The sequence below is a fragment of the Madurella fahalii genome (genome assembly GCF_045866475.1).
Source record: "Madurella fahalii IFM 68171 DNA, scaffold_6, whole genome shotgun sequence".
NCBI classification, from domain to species: Eukaryota; Fungi; Ascomycota; class Sordariomycetes; order Sordariales; genus Madurella; species Madurella fahalii.
In genome coordinates, this window is record NW_027263976.1 from 3,945,877 (window position 1) to 3,963,516 (window position 17,640).

Below are 17,640 nucleotides of genomic sequence, written 5' to 3' on the forward strand. Positions count from 1 at the left end.
TGGCCCGATTGGTAAAGCTGAAGTGGTTCTCGGCGGCTTGGTGGCGGTCAACAGCGCGGTAAATTAATTGATGAAATGGCCCCTGTAGTGCAGGGGCCAAACCTTCTGACGGATAACGTCTCCTTATCGAGATTATCTGTTCTGCGCCGTAGCCAGAATTCTTGCAGGATGACGTTTTGTACTGTACGTTAACTTAATCCAGAAGCAGTTTTGGCCAGGGGACAGAACACCATTGTCGACGCGCTGCACACGGCGCGTTCCTCCAACTCAAGCTTTTCCGCGACGCCCGTCTGCGGCACGAATTAGGTCGATACAACCCTCCTCCGCATGCACGGCATTTCCAGATAAGGTATTCTCGACCGGCCGTCAACATGGACTCGACGGGCCAATCAGCTATTGGCGAACCTCGAGGAGCGCAAAGTGTATCCTGGCCGACATCGACGAGTCTTTCGAGGCTATTGAGGTTTTGGGTTCCTTTGCTGCTTTTGCGCGGATCTAGTCGAATGTCGGCGACAACCTGGGCTTGTCGTGCACGGCGTCGGGGACATCAGCACGCCCCTGCGGGAGGAACAGGCGCGCCAGTTGATTGCCCAGTCTCGCCAGGCGCCCTTTGGAAGAGGCAGCGAAACCGTTGTCGACACTTCGGTGGGCAACACATGGCAGTTGGATGCCTCGCAGTTCGAGTTCCGCAATGGCGCCTGGGCCCAATTCCTCGACTCCTGCATCCAGTACACTGCCACGTACCTGGGTGTTACGTCGCCCATCCAAGCTGAGCTGTACAAAATGCTCATCCACGAGACCGGCGCCATGTTCAAGGCCCATACCGAGTTAGTTGAAAACCACGCCGAAGTAGCCAAGTGAGCAGGCAGTGCTGGCACCCTTCGTTACGCAACACCAACAGCACCGAGAAAATCCCAGGCATGTTTGGTACCCCTGTCATCTGCCTCCCATCTCCGCACCAGGGTGGAGATGTGGTCGTGAAGCATCAAGGCCAGACCAAAACCTTCACGACCTCCCAGGTTCAGCCATCCATGCTGTGCTGGTATTCGGATGTGCACCACGAGGTGCTGCCCGTCACGTCTGGTTATCGATGGGTCCTGATTTACAACCTTGCCATTCCCCCGGACCTCGAACGGCCATCGGCTGCTCTGCTCCAGTTCGAGACTCAAGAACTCCACCATCTGCGCAGATGGTTAGAATACGGCCGGCAGGGGGGGGAACAGGCCTAAGGCGGCACCAGCCACATCTTCTACCTGTTGGAGCACGAGTATACCGAACATAGCATCGCGCCCCGGGCACTCAAGACCACTGATCTTGCCCGCGTGCAATGCCTCAAGAACTTGTCCGATGAGCTAGAGTTCGATGTTTTCCTCGCCGTGCTTGAAAGAATGGTAATGGGCTCCGTTGAGATGGATTACGATCGTTATGACGGTTACCGCAAGCGCAAATCCCACGATGCCGGCGACCCCGCAGACTGGCACGATCTTGAGGAGGTCTTTAAAAACGAGACACACACCAAGAAGCTTGTCGACCTAGACGGCCGCTTGGTTCGTTCGGAGAACCTGATCCCGGAATGCGACCCATTTGAGGATTCAGAGGACCGCAATGAGAATTATCAAGGCTATATGGGCAACTCGGTATGATTCCAGTGTCGGAAACAAGGCCCTCTGGCTAATGCTACTCACAGGGCCCGACTGCTACCCAATGGTACCGAGCAACCGTAAGTCACCTCGCATGTGCTGGAGATCAACTAATTAATCAATGGCGCTGGAACCGCTACGGTAAGCCTGCTGCCCTCACCGGCCAACAACTCGCCAAGGTCATCACCCCCAACCGCCTTGCCACGCTTTTCCTGGACTCCATCACCCACTCTTAGGGCAACGTCTGCGGGATCTCTCCCTCAAGATCGCCGCGCAATCGCCCTCCATCCCGGCACTGGAGTTCAACCTCCTCTGGCTCCCCTTCCTCCGCGACTTGGTCGGGGTCCTGACTTGGACTTCGACCCCCCTCGCGACCCCACGCTACCAGCAGCTTGTGATCGCCCTCGTCGAGACCTACGTGGACCGCCACGTCGGCCCGGAGCCGGCGGCGGCGGTCGACTGGATGCTGAACCCCGTCCGCTGCTACAAGATGTGCTCGGACTGTGTACAGCTGAACGCGTTCCTGGCCTCGCCCACGCGCACGACTGCGAGGTTCTCGGCGGGGCAGAAGCGGCGGACGCACCTGCGGCGGATGATTGAGTGGTGCGCCGTTCCCGAGACGCTCGAGGTGACCAAGCGGGGGGAGCCTCGGCCAGCAGGCGAGGGATACTTGGGCCGCGAGGAGGAGGCGCGTCGCCGAGGAGCTGCTCGCGTTCGAGCCGTCCGCGCTCAGGGCCCTGCTGGGCGAGGAGGAGCACGCCAAGATCATGGCTAGGCTGGTGCCGATGGGCCCCGTCGCTGACGGTGGGTTGCGTACGGTGTCGAATGGCAGCGTCACTGGCATGAAGCGCAAAGCTGAGGATGAGGGACGATACTAGCTGGCTGGGATGGAGAAACCTGTTGGCCTGCTTTGGGATTGGGATGACGTTCTGGCAAGTTTGGGAATATTTGCGTACATATTCTGGAAGAGTTTGCGAGGCGGTTATTCCGCATGGTTACTACTAATTGGGACACAGACTGGATAGAGTTTGACTGAGGCCTTCGTGGTCTTGAGGAATATAATATGGTAATAATCAATGTAACGTTAGCTAGAGATAGACAGTAGACAATTTTTCCATTTCGACCTTGAGAATACCGCGTGTAATTATATGTGCGTTACTTAGTAGATCCTCCAGCAGCCTGCACCATGTAACGTAGCCGCATAGGATATGATAAATCCCTAAATCCCTTACCTACCTGCTGCAGTGTATGTGATTAATTAGTCCCTCCGCCGCTCGAGAGTGAGCCAGAAATTCTCAAAGAACGCCAGCCCCCCAGCAACCCGATATCTCGCTGGTTTCTCAGCATCCCGCGGGGTCACCTTGAAAGTCCTGAGAAACATCAACGGCGCTTTGTATAGCTCCATGTGCGCTATATGCACCCCTAAGCAGACCCTGCTCCCATAGCCAAACGTCATGCTGTATTTGAGATACCGGCGCGTCTGTTCCTCGCTCTCCAGCCACCTTTCAGGTCTAAACTCGCCGGCATCCTCGCCGTAGAAACTCTTGTCGCGATGTACCAGATGCGGATTCGCCGCCACCTCCATACCTTCGGGGATGTACTTGCCGTCGATCTCGATGCCACCTTTCGAAACCAGCCGGGGAAGGATGCACGCCGTGGGCGGGACCAGACGCAGGGTCTCGCGGATGCACGCTATGTAGTACGGGCAGTTCTCGACCACCTCTTCGTACTGCGGCACAGGCTGCGAGAGCTTCCTGGCCTCTATGGCGGCGTCGATCTCGGCGAGCAGCTTCTGGTAGGCGGGCGGGTGACTCAAGACGAACTGGAGCAGCGCCTGGAACGTCGTGCCCGTGGTGTCGGCGCCCGCGAGGAGGACGAGCATGATCTCGGCCTTGATGTACTCCACGTCGAGGGGCTTGCCGTCATCGTCGCGGGCGTCGATGAAGGTCTGCAGGAGGTCCACCCTGGGCTTTTTCCCTTCCTCAATATCCCTCAGCCGCCTCGCAACCAGCTTGTCGCGGACCCGGAGCAGATTCCCGAATCCTCCCTTGTGCTGGGGCGTAATGACAAAGTACTTCTTGAGCCATGTGCTCTTGAGCCAGGTGGTCAGGGGGTGCAGACGCGCCATGAGGCCGAACGGCAGCATGCCGTCGTGCATGCCCCTAATCAGACCGTCGACGTCGCGCCCCTGCTCGACAAAGCCGAAACACTCGCCAAACCCCACCTCGGAGACGACGTCGTAGGCCATGTAGGTGGCCCAGGGAGAGAAGTCAAAGGGAGTCTTGGTCGACGCGAAGAGGACGTCTACCCGGGAGAGCCAGTACTGGACCCGCATGTCAATTAGCGGCTCCATCTTCTTGACGTTGGTGAAGCTGTAGGGCGGGGCGGCAAGCTTGCGGTGCTGGGCGTGCGTGTGGTGGTCCAGCATGTTGAAAATGCTCTCGACCGGGCCGGCAGACCCTGTGATGTAGTGCCTTGATTTGTCGACGAAGCGGTGGTAGAGGAGGGGCACTTTCCTCGCATCATTCACGAGAATCATGGTAGGCGTGACGCGGATGGCCGAGCAGCCATGTTTCTTGAATTGCGCATCACAGGCTTCCGACTCGGCGCCCCTGGCATCGTGGTACGCGATCCATATGCGTGTCACGCTCCCCCAAAACGGGCCGGGAAACTGCGCCAGGGGATGGAAGAAGCGGTAGTGGATAATCTGGTGGAGGACGCGGAATACCACATAGCCGACCACAGCTAGCGCCAGCGTGGTGAAGTTGAGAGGGGGTACTGCCAGTGCCATTGAAAATGCCGTCTAAAGTTGACAACGTGTTGAATCCCGGACCGTAAGGAAACTGGTAGGGCAACGAAACAGAAGGATGACGCCACGTCCTCTAGGGATATAAATGCCGGGGCCTATATCGTGGCATCTCTCATAGACTAGACGGGTTGGCAAGCGGCGGGGCGGATCGGTATGGTTACATGCATGGTGTTAGGTAACGCTGGCGTGATATGTTTGCCCAAGTTGGTAGGCTGGGCGTCCGCCACCTCTCATCATGTTTATTCTCTACCGACCACGGCAGCCACTGACCGGGTAGGCTCTGAATTTGGTCGTTTTCAGGCCGCACTTTACGGGTTGGCTAGCTAATATGTGGTTATCATCTACGGGAGTGCGGGGGGCAATGATTCTTACATGTTTCGCCATTGGCTCAGTTTTTCAGTACCCCCTCTCCCCCCCCCTCTCCTCCCTCTCGACTAGTGGGATGTATTCATTTCTGCAGCGGCTTGGAATCATGACCACTCCTTAATACGGACGGCGCCGTCATGTCACCTGCCGGTGCAATGTACCGTCCCCGGTCTTTGTTTAATATTTGTTACATGCGGTTCCCATCAGGCCTCGACCACTCGTTTTTCCTCCGTTATTCACTTCCCGTAGTTAGGTGCTGCTCTCGTTCTTTTCTATCGCTAGCTTTTTGATACTGAGGGTTTTGCAGAATACAGGTTTTTTTTTTTTGTTTTGACGCGCCGAGTGCTTCTATCGCCGCCGCTTTCCTTAGGTAATCAACTCAACCATTATGGACCTAGGTAGTAGGTAGTTGCTCGGCGAGAGCGTATACTCGAATACGTTATACGCCCACCCCGACAGTAACACGCTTACGGCAAAGTCGGCAACGCGCACTGCGAATACGCATCTGCATGCGACTGGTGGTGTTGGAACTATTCAAGCCACCACACCGGGACCCGGAAAGTCTCACTAATCTAGTAATCCACCACCGTGATCGGCGGTTCAATGAGTACAATGACGCTTATTATTGACCATATATTTCGCCGCGATGCATATACAGAGTACGCGTCGCGTACCGCCAGATTACGATCTCACCGCTCGGATATCAGTGTTGATTAATTTAGGTGCCTAGCATTTACCTAGATCCTGAGCCGGCCTCCGCACCAGTGACTGTCGACAGCCCGGCAGCCTAGGTACTAGTCCCAGCGCCCAAGATGGATTTCCCAACGCGCCTTGTCACCCGGCCGAAGGCCCTCACCTTCACTCTCCTCAACCTCTTCACCATCCTCGTCGCCATCACCCTCTTCGCCGCTCATCCGACCGCGAAACCCCACCCGCCGGACATCGTGTCCGCCCTCAGCCCGCTCCTCTCCCTCTCCGCCGTGATCCTCGTCCCGTCGTCCCCGGGCTTCTCCGCGCTGCTCGGCGAGCGATGGTCCACATCGCTGCTCAACGCCCCGCGGCCAGCGGCCATCGTCCTCCCCGCCGCCGAGTCCGACATCGCCCAGATCATCCGCTTCGCCAACGCCCACGCCCTCCCCTTCCTCGCCACGGCCGGCGGCCACGGCACCAACGCCTGGCTGGCGGGCCTCGACGGCGGCCTGCTCATCCACCTGGCCAACCTCACCCGCTTCGAGCTGGCCCCCGACGGCCGCACGGCCCTCCTCGGCGGCGGCTCGCTCGGTCAGCGCGTGGCGGAGCAGCTGTGGGCGCGCGGCAAGCAGACCACCACCGGCTCGTGCGGGTGCGTGTCGGTCGCGGGGCCGATGCTCGGCGGCGGCCACGGCCTCCTGCAGGGCCAGTACGGGCTGCTGGCGGACCAGTTGGTGAGCGTGAGGGTGGTGCTGGGGGATGGGGAGGTGGTGGAGGCCTCGGAGCGGGAGAGGGCGGATTTGTTCTGGGCGCTGCGGGGCGCGGGCCATAATTTCGGCGTGGTGAGCGAGATGCGGTACCGCGTCTACGACATCCCCGACGGCCGCAGGGACTGGGTGATTGAGACGTTTGTTTTTGGTGGGGATAAGTTGGAGGAGTATTATGAGCTGGCGAATCGGATGATGTTGGAGCAGCCGCCGCATGTGGTGGCTTGGTCGTTGTGGGTGATGGATAAGACGGTCGATGCGGACAAGGTGAGTGAAGACGCGTTGAAAAGGGGTGAGAAGAGAGGGCGCTGATCCCGTCCACAGCCGGTTATCACGGTCTTGATCCTTTACAATGGCCCGTTGGAGGAAGCCGAAGAGTACACGAAGCCGATCTGCGCCCTCGGGCCGCTTAAATCAGACGTTGCCGTCACCGAGTACCCTAGGGTGATGGAAGCGATGGGCCTCGCGATCGGCGGTCCTATCTGCGCACCAAAGGGTACCGCCGTCGTCCGGGCAGTCGATACGGACAAATACCACGTCCGTAACGTCCGCAAGTGGTACGACGTCTTCAGCGACATGCTGGCGTCCAACGAGGCGTTCGCCAGCTCGCAGTGCTTACTCGAGGGATACTCTGTGCAGGCTGTGCAGGCGGTCCCCGCCGAGAGCACAGCCTTCGCTCTTCGTAATCAAAACCTATTGTTGTAAGTTCGCAAATTCCCCGGGCGGTCGGACAATGCTATGAGGCAGATGAAGCTAACTCGGCCGTCAGCGGCCCGGTTATCTTTTACGAGTCAATCAACAATGAGACGCTTGATGCCGAAGCTAAACATTGGAGCAAAGCAATGGAGGCTGCTGCATCAGGGGATCGAAAGAGGAGGGCGTATGTGAATTATGCATATGGTGACGAGAGCATACAGGCGGTGTACGGGTAAGTGGAACTAGAAATCTACCACGCTTCTACCACGTTTTCTGACCGAACAAACAGGTACGAGCAGTGGAGACTCAATAAACTGGAGAAGCTAAAGCAAAGGTACGACCCGGAAAATCGCTTCAGGTTCTATGCTCCAATCGTACCGGAAAGAAGGCACTGATAGCCCATGCGGGGGGTCCATTTTGCTGAAGAGTTGCTGATAAAGCGGTGGAAGGGAAGTATTTGGTGAATGGAGAGTTACAGCGCTAGACTATGGCCACAGCGAATCAAACATGAAGAGCCAATCCTCCCAGTATTGCTCGTATTTCCCGACCAGCCAGCTCCGCCCGTCACCGTCTCCTCCAATTTTCCACGGTCTCGTGTACAAACCTTCGGCTTTCATATGGCGCTTCAGCGCAACATTCATGCTAAACGAGCTCGGGCTGACCCCCAGAAAGTAATCACTCTCCAACAGGACGATGAAGTCGATGAGTGCTTGTTGGTCCCAGCTCAGTGTCTCCAGTGCTGCAAGTTCCCGCGCATGGCCCTTTAGCAGCTGATGTTTCGTTACGACGGCAATGCCATGCTGATCCAACGCCGCCATTTCCAGCTTCCTGGCTTCGGTCTTGTTGCCCGTGGCGAGATACGCGGCTTTAAAGTTCATGGCAGCAGCCCTCTCCAGGTAGGAGCTGCTCTGCTCATCGTACTTGGGCCACCTGCTCAGGGCATCGCTCTCGGTCCGGAGGTGCATGCCCACGAACGAGTGAGAACCGGTTGCCTTATCGTGTTGAGCAGCAAATTGCCGCATATAAACGGTGGCCTTGCGTCCCAGGTCGAGAATATCCCGCCGGAACTTGAGCAGGCCACCATACGTGGCGACAAACTCAGGACCGTCACGGAAAACGGGCCAATCCCACTGGACACCCCAGTTAAAGCGGATAATTCGAGGATGCTCGAGGCTCGGTGCCGGCAACTTGAACTGTTCGGCTGTCTTCTGGATGTGGGCCTGGAATTGCTTGTCGAAGCGATCGGTGTGCTTGTTGAGCTCTCGCTTGTCGCACCCCCCTCGTTTGCCCAAGCTATTAGGTGTGATTTTCTCGGCATTGAAAGGTGTTGGCGCGTGCGGGATGTCATTGGTTGAGTTGTAGATGGTGATGCGGGGACACGACGCTCCTAGACTCTGGCGGAAGTGGCTCTCGTCGAAGAAGTAGTCAAAGCCGCGGTACTCCAGCATGATGTTTGAGAGGTCCTTCTCAGACCGGGTCCTAATCTGGGGGAGGACAAGCCCTGTTGCCCCTGCTTCAATGGCGTACCGCAGACAAGTAAGGATGTAGTTGCGGATATTTCCGATGCCGCCGGAGTTGTTGTCGCAGACAAAGACGATCCCGGGTGTCCATGTTGTGCTTTCCTTGCACACGCGTTCTAGCGGCCAGCCGATGAATGGCGAGTCGGCCTTGGAGAGGTCGATGCTCTGCTGCCTCGGCGGACCGGACGTGGGACTAGCATTACAGTCGCTGTATAGACAGAGTTTGGGCAGCCGACACGACCAGAGAGTTGCCAGGCTGATGAAGCAAACGAGGAGCAGGACACCACGAGGCCGAGCCATGGAGCCCGAGACGCCAAGCAGGCGAGCCCCCATGATGTCGTGATGCCGTGATTGGTAGTCGACAGAATATGATGAGGCCAGAACGCGCCTGGTGAGGTGTGAGGAGACACCAGGGCCCGCAGAGCCTCATCATACCATGGCCCGCGCGCCCACTGCAAATGTTGATCGGCGGATAAATTGCATCCTTGGCGTTTCGGAGCCAGCGCCGTTCTCGCCTTCGGAACATCGTCTCCGAATGCAAACATCCACTGGACCTTCAACACAACATCCGCTCACCTACTGACCACCACCAAAAAGTGAGCTCTGAACCCATTGGCAGCATACAAGGTCCGACTTGGCCACTAACATTGCCGTTGCACAATTTCACCATTGCCGCGGTCCTCCTCTGATTCAACTACGGTAAGGATTAAGTGTTGTAGGCCCCGGGAATAGCAACCAATGTGTGGATCCCGAAAGAGCTCTCTGTAGCTTGAGCCATATATTCACTTGCCATGCAGTCATAACAAGCTTTTGAATTGGTCGTGGTCAGATCCGGGACGTTCTCGGGGGCGGCGGGGCCCAAGGTTTGTGATCTCAGATCCCTGCAACGGCCTTCTGGACCCGCTGATGCGACTGATGCGGGGTGATAAGAGCTTGCCCCACCAAAAAGTTGGACATCCACAAAATTTTGGGCGTCGGAAATTTGAGATCCGCGAACCCCTCCCGCGACGAGACGAATTCCTGCGGGAAACGAAGCAGACGTGAAGCGGACGACCGAGAAGATGGCGAAGCGCACGGCAGAGGAAGAGAACGCCGCTGGCCCGCTCAAGGCCGGTGGGCGCCCCGAAGCTATGGACATTGACGACAAGAACAATGAGATGGGCGAGTTCGAAGACGAGTTCGAAGACGAATTCGAAAGCGAGGACGAGATCATTGAGGCCGGCGTCGACGGCAGGCCGGACGCCGAACGGGAAGCCGAGGAGGCAATGGACGTCGATCCCGCCGCGCCGGGCACCTTCATCGTTGGCAGGACGAAGCTCGACCCGGGCCAGACCCTCACCCCCGACCCGACAACATACCGTATGCTGCACAACCTGAGCACCCCGTGGCCCTGTCTCTCGTTCGACATCATCCGCGACGGTCTGGGCGACAACCGCACCGTCTACCCTGCGACCATGTACACGGTGGCCGGCACGCAGGCGGACCGCGCAAAGGCCAACGACAACTCCATCCTGGTCATGAAGTTCAGCGGCCTGAGCAAGATGCAGGGCGGGGATGGTGAAGAATCGAGCGATGACGAAGAGGACGACGAAGATACGGACCCCATCCTCGAGCACAGGAGTATCCCACTCAGCTCGACCACAAACCGGATACGCGCGCACCAGACGCCGTCCCAAGACCCCTCCAAACCTCCCGTCACCCTCACCGCAACCATGACCGAGTCGAAAAACGTCTTCATCCACGATATCACCCCGCACCTCACGTCCTTTGACACCCCCGGCACCGTCGTCACGCCCCAACAAAATAAGCCCATCTGCACCATACGCGCCCACAAGTCCGAGGGCTACGGCGTCGACTGGTCCCCGCTACACCCAGCAGGCAAACTCCTGACGGGCGACAACGACGGCCTCATCTACGTAACAACGCGCACCGACGGCGGCGGCTTTGTTACCGACACGCGTCCCTTCCAGGGCCACACATCCAGTGTGGAGGAGATCCAGTGGAGCCCGTCGGAGGCGTCCGTCTTCGCGTCGGCCTCGTCCGACGGCACCATCCGCGTGTGGGACGTCCGCAGCAAGGCGCGCAAGCCGGCGCTCACGATGCAGGTCAGCGACGTCGACGTGAACGTCATGTCGTGGTCGCGGCAGACGACGCACCTGCTGGCGTCGGGCGACGACGCCGGCGTCTGGGCGGTATGGGACCTGCGCCAGTGGAAGCCCGGAGCCGGCGGCGGGAGCAGCAGCAGCGGTCGGCCGAGCCCCATCGCGAGCTTCAATTTCCACAAGGAACAGATCACGAGCGTCGAGTGGCACCCGACCGACGATAGCATTGTCGCCGTGTCGGCCGGGGACAACACGGTCACGCTGTGGGATCTGGCTGTCGAGCTGGATGATGAGGAGAGCCGGGACACGGCGGGCGTGCAGGACGTGCCGCCGCAGCTGTTGTTTGTGCACTATCAGAACTTGGCCAAGGAGGTCCATTGGCATCCGCAGATACCGGGGACGCTGGTGGCTACGGGCGAGGAGTTCAGCGTGTTCAGGACTATCAGCGTGTAGTCGGCCGAGATGATAGCGCCACAGATCTGTTGCTATCCGCGACGATTACTGTCACCAGCCCGCTGTCAACCACGCCACCTCTTTTGCCTTTACGGAGGTACTGTTTAGACGTGATATAGAACAAATCAAGTTCAATCTCAACCAGTACACCATGCTGGGCCCCGTGGCGGTGTTTAAAGATGCGCTAATTTGGAAGGGAAACCAGCACAAGCCCTAGCAGTGGTTTTGGAGAGATATTATCGCCAATCCGCTTGATGCTAATATAAGCAAGGGACACAATGACAAAAACTCGCAGAAGCGTTCTGCGCGTGATGATAACATTGCAGCGGTCCACAACCAATTGCTCGGCAAATTGCCTGGCTCGATTCACGGAATCAACTTGGGAGAGCCTTGGATCAGAACATTGTTTGCCATTGCCGCTCTAGATACGGCCCTTCTCGCAGCGACCTAGGTACATGATTATACATCCCCTCCCACCACCGGATCAGAATCTGCTCATCCCACTCCCATCATACAGGAACCTCTTCGAATTCTCCCTGCCACACATACAATTCCCTCTGTGCCCTGCATCAACCATCTCTCTCCTGCTGATCACTCGATCTGTGCCTTTCCCATCCACCTGCACTCGGGTTCCGGAACGAAGCGGAATGGAATCGGCCCTCGTCTTGGGACTGGTTAAAAGAAAAAGGCGGCTGATGAGACGAAATTGCGAGCCGAGACAGTGGGTGATGCGTCGGCGAAGCTTGGTCCGAGGGCTTCTCTGGGGCGTTAAACCTCGTCCTGGCCAGGGAAATAGTAGGTTCGAGTTGTGCCACGCAGGGTTCCATACCTTGGGCGGAACACAGGATAGGTACGGAATAACAAGGTTTCTTGAAGGACTCGCGACGCGAGGCGGGTGTCAGGGTACGGGGAGGATTGGTTTGGTGTTGGCGAAGGGATGCAGCCATGCGAGGTACTGATGGGGTCAGGGTAGGGGGATTGGGACGCTGTTGGGATGCTCGCGAGGGTCGGAACCCGGAAACCAGACGTGGGGGTAAAGGATGTCGATCCGGAGACCTCCTTCTAACAGAACTTGCTGGGATGCACGTTGCCCCTCGAAAGATCACACAAACTCACCATCGGCCGTGGGTGGACCGGTTCGCCGTTACTTCCTGCATTATGTCAACGACACAAAGCCTTACCGCTGGGGTGGTTAGCGATTCCACGAGTGAGGTCGGCGTGCGGTTGGTGTCTACGAAAAGTCAGTCGGTGCCGAGGAACAAGGCCTGATGAAGAGATAGCAGCGCCGCCGTTCGGTGTCGGCCGGTTAGCGATATTCCGGGGTTGACAATACTCCAACCGAAGGGGACAGTAACGAATGTATGAAGGTGTCCATGGCAGATCACAATCTTGTTTTCAGGAGGGTGAGAGGAGGGATTCTGAGATTCCCTTAGGAGCGCGGTCCGGCCTAATTTATCCCCCTCACCGGGCAATCACCCCGCGCCACATGGCGCGTTATTGGGGTTAGCACCTCATCCATGTTCCGTCATTGTGAGGTCAGCTGCAGCATAGGTGATGCAAACTTTGGATGGCCCCGTGCAGCCATGAATCGTAATTAGTGGGGGGCTGCTTGTAGCGGGGATAGCAGCGAACGTAGAGCGCTAGTCGAGGGTACGAGTATCTATGGTAATGAGATGAAGTTGCCATCTCGTCTTCAACTTCGTCTGGGTGTTTTGCTATTTCGCGAAACTTCTCCGGTAAGAAACTAGAGTCTTCGAATGCTCTCTGGACCATTCCTCTACTCCTAGCTCCCCCCAGCCTTCGGGACAATTACTTTGTTACTTCTCTGATGTGGTATCGTGACTGCAGGCGAATCCTATGGGGCCCGGATTCTATACAATACCTGACATGCAATGTTAGGGATGAAGCGGGGTTGTTGGATCTCATCGACGTCACCAAGACGTGGCGTCTATCCATGCACCGCGACTAAGTAATCTCTCAATAGAACGTAAACGGTCGTATCGATGGCCGCAAGAGAGCTAGTAATTATTCTCGTTCCCGAGAGATTTGGGTACTGAAGCTGCTGTCAAGCACTGGCATCGTCACCGTACCCAATGCAGTCAGTCCGCATGATAGTTTGCAAGTGGGTGAGACGGCCGTCCCCCGCACAAATCACCCGTCGGCTACAGACGGCAACGGAGGCTTCGACGCGGCGGCCGAGTCTCGGAGTAGCGCCTACTGTTAGCATTACGGCGGCTATCATCAACGACCACCGGGAGCTTGAGGAATGCTACGATGAAGTTGTCAACTCGAGTGACCAGGATCGCCGGCAGCGGTATGGCAATCAGTTCACCTGGGAGCTGGCCCGTCACTCGGTAGGGGAGGAGTTGGTGCTATATCCTGCCTTTGAACGGCACATGGGCTCTGTTGGCCACCAAATCGCAGAGACGGACCGAAAAGACCACCACGAGGCGAGTGGCGCTCGTTGGCCAGCCGCTAGCTCGGACACTGATGGCTAGCAGATCAAAGAACTCCTAAAGGAGTTCCAGAACATGAAGTCCAAAGACACCAACTACGTTCCCAAGATTACTGAGCTCTGGTGCAAGCTCGAGGGGCATATCAAAGACGAGGAAGACTACGATCTGCCGGCTCTTGAGGAAAAGCTCTCCCCCGATGCATCCAAGTCCATGGCCAAGAGTTTTGAGCGAACCAAGAGCTTCGCACCGTCTCGCAGCCACCCCAGCGCCGGCGAGCATCCGCCCTTCGAGACAGTGATGGGCCTACTGACTGCACCGATCGACCGCCTCGCAGACCTGTTTAGGAAGTTCCCCGACAAAGCACCGCAGGCGGACATTGACAAGCCTGCTGGGCCGACTTCAACTCTGCATGACTGATTGGAAGCGAGAGCAATGGGGCAATGTATCAGCTTTGCAGCTTATTCTCTACAGGGTAGGGAATGAACAGCTCTCTACCTATAAACCCCGCACAGAAAACAGCTGGGGATACCCGCATCCTCGGGGGAATCTAGACCGGTACCGCGCGAGAGAGGTAACAGTCAAGGGTTGCCATGTGCAGTGAGATTGGACGCTCGCCAAGTGAGTAATGCGTGGGATGGCCAAGCGTATCCGAACCTGGATATAAAAGTTACCTCCGTCTCGTCACTTACATCAGCACCCTGGCTTAGAGGATTGGACCGGGTTCTCACTGGTCCCAACCAGTTCGGCGCTGCTTTGACAGTCTGTGAGCCCCCGCTGAATGCTACGCTGACCAAGCCTTTGACATCGAAACGGGATCCAAAGCTACTCACGCGTGCAGACGGCCTGGTGGGAATGCTACCCCTCATCGGCACTTTTAATAGTGTTGTAGCCATGGGACTACTTATCCTATATTATAAGAGACCGTGAGTTTTGTCTCGGCCCTTCTTGACATGCACAATCTTATCTCGCGGGCCACGGCGTACAGTTCCTAGAAAGCAATGGACGAAAAACTCAACCACGCCGGCGGCGGCGGTCCGACCGATGCCGAAAAGAACATCCCCGGTAGCACAGTCAGCGAATCGATGGAGTTATCGAGCTCGGATCTCGCTCTTGACAAGCGCGTAAACCGCAAATTCGACCTCCGGATTCTCCCCTGGATCTTCGGTATCTGGTGAGTAATCATCCTCTTCGGCTCGCCCAAGTTCAAGTATCAAACCCCACAGCTCTCAACTCAAACACAAACCCTCACCCCCTCCAAAAAAAAAAAAAAAAAAAAAAAGGTTTTAAGCTAAGATACTAACGCCGGCATCCCGCGCCCCGCCCCAGGCTCTTCTCCTTCATCGACCGCAGCAACATCGGCAACGCCAAGCTCGCCGGCCTGGACACGGACCTGGGCATCGCCACCGGCACCGACTTCAACACGGCCCTCCTCGTCTTCTACATCCCCTACATCCTCGTCGACGTGCCCAGCAACCTGCTCCTCAAGCGCGTCCGCGCCGGCGTCTACCTGCCCACGCTCATCACCGCCTGGGGCCTCGTGTGCACCTTCACCGGCTTCACCAGGTCCTTCGCCGGCCTCGTCGTGTGCCGCCTGCTGCTGGGCCTGTTCGAGGGCGGCATCCTGGGCGGCGTCATCATCTACCTGGCCATGTTCTACCGACGCCACGAGATGCTGTACCGCAGCGGGCTGTTTTACTGCGCCGCGCCGCTGAGCGGTGCGTTTGGCGGCCTACTCGCGTCCGCGCTCGGGACGGTCGAGGCGGGCGGGTACAGGAAGTGGCCGTGGATTTTCTTCGGTGGGTTTTTTTTTTTTTTTTTTTTTTTTTTTTTTTTTTTTTTTTTCTGCATGGAACTACGCGTACTACACAATGAAGAGAACTTGCTGACGGGTGGGGTGTTTTGCAGTGGAGGGGACTGTCACGGTCGTGTTTGGCATCCTCTGCTTCTTCTTCATGCCGGACACGCCTGCGCGGGCCACGTTCCTGACGGCTGAGGAGAAGGATTGGGCGCTACGCAGGATGCAGAAAGACGCGAGCGGGTCGACGACGGTGGATGTCGACAACGAGAGGTTTGACTGGGGCTGGGTTGTGATGGCGCTCAAGGCACCGCAGATGTATCTGTGCGCGGCCATCTGGTTTTTTCTGTTGATTTCTCTCTACGTACGTCCCGCGATCATGGTTCTGCTGTGCTGGAGGTGCTGACCCGAGTGCCCGCTGTCCAGAGCTTCTCGCTCTTCCTGCCCTCCATCATCTCCGGGATGCGCTACACCTCCACCATCGCACAGCTCTTGACCGCACCGCCTAACATGGCGGGCTTCGTTACTGTCATACTTACGGCTTACTACTCGGACAAGTTGAAGAACCGCGGTGGTTTCATCGCGGTGGGCATAATCGTGGGAATATGCGGCTACATCATGCTGTTGGTCTCTGACCACAACCCCGTCAAATATGCCGGGACTTTCCTTATTGCGATTGGGGTCTTCCAGGCTTCCCCAATGCTCATGGTAAGTGACCTTCCCTCGAGAAAACAACTCGGTCTTGCTGATGTGCGTTCCAGGGTTGGGTCTCCAACAACCTAGCGCCGCACTACGTGAGAGCAGTTGGTGTCGGTCTTGTAATCTCCATTGCCAATTGCTCGGCGTTTATTGGGACCTTCGTTTATCTTCAGCGTGATGCGTATGTTAGACAGCTCCAGGAAACCTCGGGAGTGAGTGCTGACCATGCCTAGTCCCAAGTACGCACTTGGCCATGCCGTTAGTCTCGGTGGGCTTGTCATCTCCTTCATCTTGACGTGCATCCAGAGCGCATACTTGCACTGGGAGAACAAGAAGAGGGACCAAGGAGAGAGAGATGGCAGGCTTGTTGAGGGAGATGTGAATCGCCTGGGTCATCGCCACCCTTCGTTCCGATACACACTGTAAGAGGCATGCCGGATTCTGAAAGATCGTCCAAGCGAGGCGACGTAAGGACGTAGGACAGGGGTCTATTAGATTCTCGTCCTAGTATAATTCGAGGTGGCTGAGTAGGCCATCGTACATATCTCAATGACCCCATATCCCGGAACCTTCTCGGACCATACGAGAACAGGGAGTGCGGTTCAGTAGCAACACCGAGCCAAGTGGGTCCCCCTGCTTGCCTCGGTTAAAATTGCCGTGATATAGCTTAGAATGGGGTGGTTTGTGTGGGGGGTGCTGTGGTAAGTATGTTGCCAAATTCGCCGCTCCTAGTATTATGTTTCCATACCCTGTTCTGTACGCAATCCCCCGGACCTGTACTCAGAGCGTGGCTTCAGGGTACACACGTTGAAGTATTCATTAGCCTACCCCAACCACCTACCGGATACTTTCATCGCGTTCGTGAAAGCACTTCTAAGTAGTAGACAAGAGTACTTGGTACGTGTCCCGCAAGGGGTGTGGATGCGGGCTTGCCTAAGACCGGATGGTGGTAGGGAAGTGAAACCGACGTTGGCCTGGAACCCAAAGATATGAAGGACGGATATTATGGGGAAAGGGTGGATGCCGGGGTTCTGGGATCGCGACTTCAGCCTGAGTGCAGGGCTATCTGTATCTTTCGCAAAGCGACAGCCTCGTGCACCCGGGGAGTGAAATCTAGACCTACAGTGACACGATATGCACGTCCGGATGCTGCGAGTTTAACTACAGGGCTGACCCAAGTGTGACTGTTAATATCAGTACCCCTCTGTCGGTAGCAGAGACGCGATGGATGGTTCCACCGGTGAGATTGATAAGAAGTTACGGTTGGTTCGGAAACCGCGAGCTGAAAGTAGGTTGACGAATCGGGTACGAAAGATACATTAGGGCAATGATGATGGTGTGAAGCACTGGCCGCAAGTCTTCAGGATCGTACCATCGATCTCTACATTCTGCCACCCAACTCCATCAGAGGCTAGTATGGGTAATTTACTACATGGCATGAAGCATGGTGTGGAAGAGGTCACAATTGGCAGATAATATCCGCGATATTCGGCTCACCTTGGCTAAAGTGTTGCAAACACAAGCCTCAGTTCCCTGGAGCTCACAGTCAGACATCACTTTGTCTAGGCTGAGAATAGACCGAAAGGTTTGCCCAATCGCGGCGGTTGCCATGCAGCCCCCTCAAAGATTCCAGAGACACATTGCAAT

General features: G+C 56.8%; 7 protein-coding genes across 7 annotated transcripts; 5 read left to right on the forward strand and 2 right to left on the reverse strand.

The window, feature by feature from the left end:
* Positions 1 to 371: 371 nt before the first annotated feature.
* Positions 372 to 2,518, forward strand: MFIFM68171_11184 (uncharacterized protein; the record flags this gene model as incomplete). The annotated part of the gene is made up of 7 exons (XM_071066603.1): positions 372 to 420; positions 500 to 827; positions 902 to 1,192; positions 1,241 to 1,637; positions 1,688 to 1,720; positions 1,906 to 2,243; positions 2,287 to 2,518. 7 exons carry the CDS (start codon positions 372 to 374, stop codon positions 2,516 to 2,518), a joined length of 1,668 nt encoding a protein of 555 aa, XP_070922704.1.
* A 380-nt stretch (positions 2,519 to 2,898) lies between these two features.
* On the reverse strand, positions 2,899 to 4,431 carry MFIFM68171_11185 (uncharacterized protein; the record flags this gene model as incomplete). Its single annotated transcript, XM_071066604.1, has 1 exon — positions 2,899 to 4,431. The coding sequence occupies one exon, from the start codon at positions 4,429 to 4,431 to the stop codon at positions 2,899 to 2,901; it is 1,533 nt and encodes a 510-aa protein (XP_070922705.1).
* Positions 4,432 to 5,627: 1,196 nt separating this feature from the next.
* Positions 5,628 to 7,363, forward strand: MFIFM68171_11186 (uncharacterized protein; the record flags this gene model as incomplete). Its single annotated transcript, XM_071066605.1, has 4 exons — positions 5,628 to 6,539; positions 6,597 to 6,973; positions 7,042 to 7,200; positions 7,258 to 7,363. The coding sequence occupies 4 exons, from the start codon at positions 5,628 to 5,630 to the stop codon at positions 7,361 to 7,363; spliced, it is 1,554 nt and encodes a 517-aa protein (XP_070922706.1).
* A 90-nt stretch (positions 7,364 to 7,453) lies between these two features.
* MFIFM68171_11187 (uncharacterized protein) lies at positions 7,454 to 8,821 on the reverse strand (the record flags this gene model as incomplete). Its single annotated transcript, XM_071066606.1, has 1 exon — positions 7,454 to 8,821. The coding sequence occupies one exon, from the start codon at positions 8,819 to 8,821 to the stop codon at positions 7,454 to 7,456; it is 1,368 nt and encodes a 455-aa protein (XP_070922707.1).
* Positions 8,822 to 9,549: 728 nt separating this feature from the next.
* rrb1 (Ribosome assembly protein rrb1) lies at positions 9,550 to 11,043 on the forward strand (the record flags this gene model as incomplete). Its single annotated transcript, XM_071066607.1, has 1 exon — positions 9,550 to 11,043. One exon carries the CDS (start codon positions 9,550 to 9,552, stop codon positions 11,041 to 11,043), a length of 1,494 nt encoding a protein of 497 aa, XP_070922708.1.
* Positions 11,044 to 13,136: 2,093 nt separating this feature from the next.
* On the forward strand, positions 13,137 to 13,916 carry MFIFM68171_11189 (uncharacterized protein; the record flags this gene model as incomplete). Its single annotated transcript, XM_071066608.1, has 2 exons — positions 13,137 to 13,493; positions 13,545 to 13,916. 2 exons carry the CDS (start codon positions 13,137 to 13,139, stop codon positions 13,914 to 13,916), a joined length of 729 nt encoding a protein of 242 aa, XP_070922709.1.
* A 581-nt stretch (positions 13,917 to 14,497) lies between these two features.
* Positions 14,498 to 16,419, forward strand: MFIFM68171_11190 (Major facilitator superfamily (MFS) profile domain-containing protein; the record flags this gene model as incomplete). The annotated part of the gene is made up of 6 exons (XM_071066609.1): positions 14,498 to 14,670; positions 14,826 to 15,295; positions 15,405 to 15,658; positions 15,721 to 16,002; positions 16,056 to 16,174; positions 16,227 to 16,419. The coding sequence occupies 6 exons, from the start codon at positions 14,498 to 14,500 to the stop codon at positions 16,417 to 16,419; spliced, it is 1,491 nt and encodes a 496-aa protein (XP_070922710.1).
* Positions 16,420 to 17,640: the final 1,221 nt, after the last annotated feature.